Source organism: Cololabis saira, chromosome 5 (genome assembly GCF_033807715.1).
Source record: "Cololabis saira isolate AMF1-May2022 chromosome 5, fColSai1.1, whole genome shotgun sequence".
NCBI classification, from domain to species: domain Eukaryota; kingdom Metazoa; phylum Chordata; class Actinopteri; order Beloniformes; family Belonidae; genus Cololabis; species Cololabis saira.
Window position 1 is genome coordinate 34,282,717 of NC_084591.1, and position 7,537 is coordinate 34,290,253.

Consider the following 7,537-nt stretch of genomic DNA (forward strand, 5'->3'; position numbering starts at 1 on the left):
AACATCATTGTCTTTAGTTTCAACCTCAATGTGAAGATTATCACTTGTTTCCATGGGTGCCCAGCATCAGACAACCAACTCATAATATCCTCCGTGAAAGGATAGAATTTCATCATTATTGAATCTAAATATGTATTCTGCCTTTTAACCTCCTCAGGCAAATCTATATTCACAAAACATTCATGCATGTCCTTAACATCCTCATAGCACTTTATGAACTCGCATAACTGAGCTTAAGAGTTCCAATTGTCTTTAGATTTCAGTAGGTAAGGCAATGGTTCAATGTACGTCTTGGCCAGTTTTATTTTTGCAGACATCTTTTTTTGGCAAGTTTGCATGTAAAACGCCAATCCGTTTGCCGTAAATTTGATGCCTGGTTTTGTAGAGGGTTCTGGCTGAGGAACCGTCTCCTCACTTGAAACATTGAAATTATGCACAGGTAAGGTCTCTTTTGTCTCAGCCTGATCCATATTGTCTGACTTCACAACAGGCAATAATGACACTTGAAGTCGGAGATTATGTGTGGAAGATCGTCTGTTTTTGCACAATCACAAACGCGCCCTACAAGTCCAGATTCCCAATATTCATCAACATGTAGTGAAATAACCCAGTAGCTCCAAAGAGGTAAGTTTGCCTTTTTTTCCCCCCCCAATGCTTCACGTACCGATGCTGTTGTGGAGTTTTCTGTGTGGCCTGTGGCATCCTTTAGACCGAGTGGTCCTCCATTATCAGATCGTGCTTCTGTCCAGGTCGATCAACAATTCCTATGTCAACGAACACTGCTCATATCAAACGCCAGTAAGCTGGCATGGCTGGTGGCTCCAATTTGCTCAGAATTAATCCGCTTGAGCATGGTAGTAGATCCAGTCCAAACATCCAAATATTGTAAAAATTCCAAAATGACCAAAAGTGTCTGCTTCAATGAGGGATGTTTTTACTTTGTGTAGTGGCTATTTGTCTCCAACAACTAATTCAAACGGCCACAGAGGCACCAGGTAAGCGTTTCTAATGCAGATCAGATAGGAACCACAGGATGGAATGAGGCGAATGTCCAGACAGGCAACGTTTTAAGGCATTTAACAAACCTCTTCCAGAAAAATACAGCAAGATGTTGAGATTTTGGCTCTTAATTCTGAAGCTGTCTGAAGCTGGTAAAAACCACACACCTTCCCCGGTGCCCACTGATTTCCAACTGTCCTAATCAATTAAGTAACATCAGCTGTGCCCAAATTGCCCACCACCTTTCAAAATAAAAGCACATAGCTGCAACTCAAATAGACTGAAACAATAAGACTGAACTAATTGTACAAAACAAACACAAAGATATTGAAAATACAACATAGCAAAAACACATCATTGAATAGCTCCCACAGACATCTTTCAGACACTTGTGATGAGCTTATGAAGAGAAAAGATGTCACATGGGTGTCACTCAAACCTTTCCAGATAACTAAACTGTATTTACACAGAATTCTTAATAAAACGTACTTTGAATTGCTGCACGTATATGCTCATGGACGTATGACTGCAGAGAAAAAGCAGCTCAGTTTACAAAAAATGTAAAATGCAAATCCATCCAACTGACTGTTTTGCCAAACTATGCATTCCCACTCAAACATGTCAATGATAACAGTACATCATACAGCATCTGTGTTGAGCTGAGATCTGCTTTTTGATGTCATTACAGCAGTCACATCAGATGCACTTGCAGCTGTCCTCCATATCTGCAAGTCTTGCAAACAAGAGGACGGTAGCAAATGTCTTACCATGACAACAGTAGCTTGTGACCCCTTATTGTCTGCTTCGATCCGACTTATCAATGTTTAATTCTCCGTGCTCGGATCTAGTGCGCGATTTTAAAAATCGGCATCAAAATGAGGACGGACCAATGACCAGAGAACAAAAGACTTTTATTAGAAAATGATGACAGCCTGTAAGACAAATTTAGCCAGCATCTGAATCAAAACGAAAGCAATCATGATGAAGTCCTTTTTGACAAGATGTTAACAGACAAAAAAATATATATTTATATATATCTCAGAAACTCAAAAGTGGTACTGAAAAACATACCAATACAGGAAGAGCATAGTCAGCAGCTTTCCACATGAAAGAAGAATTTGTCCAGGGACTAGGTTGACATCTTGCTCTGATTCTTTTTGATAACTCAACAGATCTAACACAATCTGTTCCCCAGAGGTGTTTGGTGAGATCGCATCCTTCCAACAGGTAAAAATGTCATGCCCGAACCTCAACGCACAAAGGCATCAGATTCTGAAATAAAGAACCTTAAACTGCTTTGCGGTGGTACTCTGGAGGGGCGACTTCATAGTCACTGGCATTGAAGAGTGATGCAGAGTTCTTCACAAGATACCTGCAATCGAAATATAGTACCGATTACTGCAGCAGATCCTTCACTATGAGCCAGGTTGGATGATGTAGGAATACTCACTTGAGAAAGTCCTGTAGATAACTGAGCAACAGTGCAAGGCTCTTCTCATCCAAGGGAGTGTATGCCAGCATAGCTCCGATTCTCACTTTAAAAACCAAAGAACAAACGTTTACACAAGTGACAACTGATTTCATCTTCACTTACAGAAACGTATCACATCACCTGATCCTCATCAGGTCAAATTTGATAAATGTGATCTCAGATGAACAATACGTGACACAGTAACTACATTATATAAAAAACATTGCAAGAATTTTGTGAAAGATCAAGCACACCATAGCCTCTCCCCCAGGAATGAAGAGGTTAGGTACCAGTCTTGTGATGCCTTCAAATACATGAACAAATTATCAGAAGATATGAGCGTCTTTATAAAAGGCAGAGGTTATGCCGATTATTTCTACCAGGTCTTCCCAGAAGTGAACATCATAGCATATTCAGCCCAAGATCAAACTGTTTATTGCCCAAATAAAGTGGGCAAGAAAAAGAAAAAACAAACAGTACCTAAGATTTTACAGGCCTTAGTGTGTTAAATACAAAATATTGATGGCAAGACAATGAGGAAAAGTCTGTACTAGCATGGCATGTTTGGAAGACATGCAAGGAGGAACCCTCTCCTCTCAACAAGACTTCTGAAACGCCCTCTGGACGGACCAGACCAACGTTGGTTATAATACACAGCACCTTGTTTTGGCAAGAAACAAACAAAAACTACTGAATAGCAACAGTGTTTGTGGATGCTTGGCAGCGATACAGTCGGTAATGAACAAATCTGCACACTAGTACTCCAAATTCAGATGTGAGGCCATCTGTTCAACTAAAGCTTGGCCCAGACTGGATCACACAGCTGGACAATGACTTTGAAAACGCCAGCAAATATACAAATGAGTAGCTGAAAAAGAAAAGAATCAAAGTTTTGCAATGCCTGTGAAAGTGGTTTTACAAGCTACTAAATCACAGGCTGTACACCGTTTTCATGCTTGGCTTCTGTATTTTGGCCTAGTTTCTGTTAAATAAATAGTAGCAGTGTAATATATTGCATATGGTTGTTCATCTGAGGTTGTATTTTAATTCTAAATGAGACTTGATGAGGAGCTGATGCTTTTCTACCATGTCTTGATATGCCAGACCTTGAAATTGAAAGAACATGTACACTCCTTTTCAAATCACTGTGAGAGCTTTATACAAATATTTCAAACAGATATTTCAAGTGTCATAGTGGAGGATGAAAAGGTTCCTGACGAGAGAGAGTTTGAAGAAAATCTGCTTTCTTTATTCTCACTGGATTTCAATTCAATTTTATTTCTATAGCATCTATTACAACACAAGTCATCTCTAGGTGCTTTTTAGAGACCCAGAACACGCCGCCTGAGCAATTATTACATAAACACCGGCAGGTAAAAACTCCCCTGAACTGAATGTGCAGCTTGAGTTGATGCTTATTCTGCAAGGATTATGATGTGACACCACAGAAAACATGCATTAAACAATAGATCTCAGATCTTGAAGGTAATTAATCCAAAATTGAATTAAAGTCACATTTCCTGTGTTTTTAACATTAAACATTTTTTTTTTTTTTACATAAGTGTGCAGCATCAATTTAAGATACACACCTAACCTTTTATTTGTTCTATGTTTCTAAAACTTTTGCAACTATCTGTGAAGTCTTTAAAGACAAAAATATACACTGAACACGTTGACAAAATAACCAACACACAAAAGCAACGATGTACCCGAGAAAGAAAAGAAAAGAAATATTGAAAACTTAAAATATCCTGATAGTATGCAAAGTTGTAAAAGTGACAGTGGGAACTGACTTATTCTGATTTTATACAGCTTTTGGTAGATCTGCATGACCTCTCACAACAAGACTGCAAAACTTTAAAGACCATAACAAAACACAGAAGTCTTGATAGAAACGCTTGGTGTCTTTCTGACATCACAGCAGAGATTAAATAACTAACTAAATAACTGAAAAAAATAAATAAAATAAAAGTGCTGGCTAAAGAAGCAAAGGAGAGAAAAAAAAAAGATCACAAACCCATTGACAGATTGAACATGAGTAAATCCTCGACTAGCTTTTACTCATTGATGGGTAAAGTTTATAATTTTCCTGCCATTTTGTTCAACAAAGTTCATCAATTTCTGTTTTACTTGTGATATTAAGTTGTGTTTTTATTATTAACTGCTATAAAGCGACACTGCTAAGATTTTGAAACGCAGGTAAACGCCACCCATATAATCCTCACAGACATATAAATGAGAGAAGGAGAAAACATTAGTGCATATTGGAGACTGAAGTGTACATCTTACTGACAACCCACAGGGTGCACTGTGCTTATGTAAACACAAAAGAAAGATGATGTGTTTTTACCAAAGAGTCTGAGTAGGTGAGGAGCGCCGTAGATCTGGGAGATTGATGTATCAGGGTGGTTGGCCAGGATGTCTGCATACTGAGGCCTCTCAAATTTGTAAAGAAGTTGTGTCCCCAACATCACATTGAAATATTCCCGGATACCAGCGACCACCTCATTTACAGCAAACTCCCTGAGCAGTAAAAAAGGAAATAAGTCACACCTCTGAGGCACCAGTCAACAGACATCAGGTACAGATATTCAACAGCATTTAATTTAATGGAACTGTCTGTGTCAACCACAAAAACAGTGTTAAAGAAAAAGAGAGGGCAAAGCCATTACTTGCTGTCAGAGTTTCCTCTTGATTTCTTGTAGTTTGCATAATCTTCCAGGACCGCATCAACATTCTTTTTGGCAGGTAGGTGGAAAAGCTGAAGAGACAAACCAAACAAATCAATAATAATAAGACCTCTGTAAATGTCACACTGCAAATGCAAGTGACAATGTTTACTGAACCGGGTGATGTAGAGAAGAAAAAAAACAAAAAAAACAAGATGCTGATTAGTTACCTGTTTCTGCCGTGTAATAAGGTCCCAATCATCCACAAGCCAGGGTTTTAATTCCTCTGGGATTTTCACTTTAACCTCCACTCGATTTATGAAGGTTTCCTCCTATACAGACATACAAATTTTAGACTTTTTACCTTTACGTTTATACATGTGACCCTAAGGAAAAATTCTAAGATTGAATATTAGCTGTAGTTTTAACTATACAGACAATTTAACCATTTACTTCAATTCAGTCAGTTCAGCTGAATATTAGTTGGCACTTTAAACCAGGAAAACTACTATTAAAGAGAAACTTTGATGATTTCACTCACACTTTCTACGGTTGGGTCAACACGTGCCCTCTTCTTTCGTGGAGGGTGCGTTGGATCTCCTCCTGAACTTGTCCCTTCTCCTGCTCCAGGAGCTGCACAGACACAAACATACTTCAGCTCTAGCTTTCATCATAATTGTATGGTGGTGTGTCATAATTTTTAAATATTAAGTTCATGCTTACTCTTCTGTTTGTTCTTTTTGGTTTTCCTACAGACGAAAACAGTTTTAATTACATATTTCAAAATAATTTAAGAGCCAGTTGACACAAAATGTGACAGAACAGGGGAGGTTTCCCTTACACATCATTTTTCTGCGATGCAGGAGGTAACTTCTTATTCGGCGCAGCACCCCTCATTCTCCCCTCTACATAATGGTCTCTAGATCAAAAAATACAAAGCAAGATTTTTTTTTCCAACCTCAGAATAAGTGAAGTCAGTCAACGATGGGGACACAGTTTGCTGTGCAGATGTTTTTGGAAGCATTTGAATCAATGAACTTACTGATTAGCCCTCTGAAGCTCTTTCTGTTTCTGAAGATTACTGTCCACATACTTAAGCACTCTGCTTTCAGGAACCCATTCGTCCCAACTGGAAGAGAAAACACAAGCACTTGTGAAAACCTTACAAAAAAAAATAAATAAACAGTTGTTGATTTATCCAAGCCAACAACTTACTTCTTATTCCATCCACTGTAATGAATGAAGTATTTGATTTGTTTGTCTTTGATATTTATCTTCACACACTGCACAGAAACAAAATGCATTGTGAAATAGATATATAAAACAAATGGAAGGGTCTCAGACAAAACAGTGTCATTAAGGGAGCTTACCTTAGCTTCGTAGAGCAATGGCCCATGAAAACACAGCACTCTTTCACCTGAGGATTTGTGAAGGAAGGTCAACATGAGACTGACTCTGCATACGATATTAATAAACTATTTCCACACAGACTAGTTATTGCTTGAATTGAAACAATAAACGAAAAATACACCTAATTAATCTTTAGGTTTAGGACTGACTAAGGACTGCACAGGTGAGCTTACTTTATAAGAAACTTTGACCTCAAAGCTTGTGTGAACAGAATTACAGCAACAGATATTACAATGGATTTACTTTACTATTTAAATCAGCTATAGGTACCTCAAGACGTAAAAATCCAGCACAAAAAAAATAATGTTTAGTTTGAAACTGACTTATTCTTTCTTTTAATTAAATTTCCATGGGGGGCATTAATAACCTATTTTTAAGTTGAACTTAATTTAATTCTCCCATTCATAGTTGTAGCCCGATTTAGCCATGTTTCACGGTCAAGTGTTTTTACTGCATTAAATATATGGGCTCTGGGTTATAATAAAAATACCTTTTTATTCGGCTACCATGGCAACAACAGCAGGTTAGCATGGGCTGAGCTAACGAAGAGCTAATGGGAAAATGACTGAAACAAACACTGAATAAAACCAGGGGTTTTAGGAAACAGTAACATCGTAGGAACTTAAATCCAAATCCAGTTTTTGTTGCAAAGTTGCATTATGTGCCAACCACAATAATACACACGCATCTAAGTCGGATAATGGAGCTCGTAAAGAGCAGTTTTGAGCCCAAAGGAGCCACAATGGAAGCTAATGTGGCTAACGGCTGTCTGTGTCCAGGAGCTAAGCTAGCACTCTGGACGCTTCCAAACACCCACAAAGCTTTCCCCTACCGCAGATCCGGAAACAGAAAACGGGAGTTACCTTCTTGAAATTTAGGTTTCGGGTCCTGTTTCGGCGCCATTCACAGATTAAACTATAAAAATATGGGAAAAATCGCAAGCTCCCATTCCAATGTGCAACGGTGCCGCTCTCTACAAACGTCATAA

The 7,537-nt window shown here is 38.4% G+C and overlaps 1 protein-coding gene across 1 annotated transcript; it reads right to left on the bottom strand.

The window, feature by feature from the left end:
• Positions 1-1,899: 1,899 nt before the first annotated feature.
• morf4l1 (mortality factor 4 like 1) lies at positions 1,900-7,537 on the bottom strand. The gene is made up of 12 exons (XM_061721763.1): positions 7,413-7,537; positions 6,510-6,556; positions 6,355-6,422; positions 6,182-6,268; positions 5,981-6,058; positions 5,863-5,888; positions 5,681-5,772; positions 5,370-5,471; positions 5,143-5,231; positions 4,821-4,993; positions 2,450-2,534; positions 1,900-2,371 (listed from the first exon to the last, which is right to left on the bottom strand). Exons 1-12 carry the CDS (start codon positions 7,450-7,452, stop codon positions 2,287-2,289), a joined length of 972 nt encoding a protein of 323 aa, XP_061577747.1. The 5' UTR covers positions 7,453-7,537; the 3' UTR covers positions 1,900-2,286.

Coding starts and splice junctions, on each gene's coding strand:
- morf4l1 (XM_061721763.1), bottom strand. CDS start 7,452: ATGGCGCCGAAACAGGACCCGAAACCTAAATTTCAAGAAG. Junction 5,889..5,980: donor GCATCGCAGAAAAATGATGT/GTAAGGGAAACC, acceptor TTTCGTCTGTAG/GAAAACCAAAAAGAACAAAC. Junction 2,372..2,449: donor TATCTACAGGACTTTCTCAA/GTGAGTATTCCT, acceptor TTTCGATTGCAG/GTATCTTGTGAAGAACTCTG.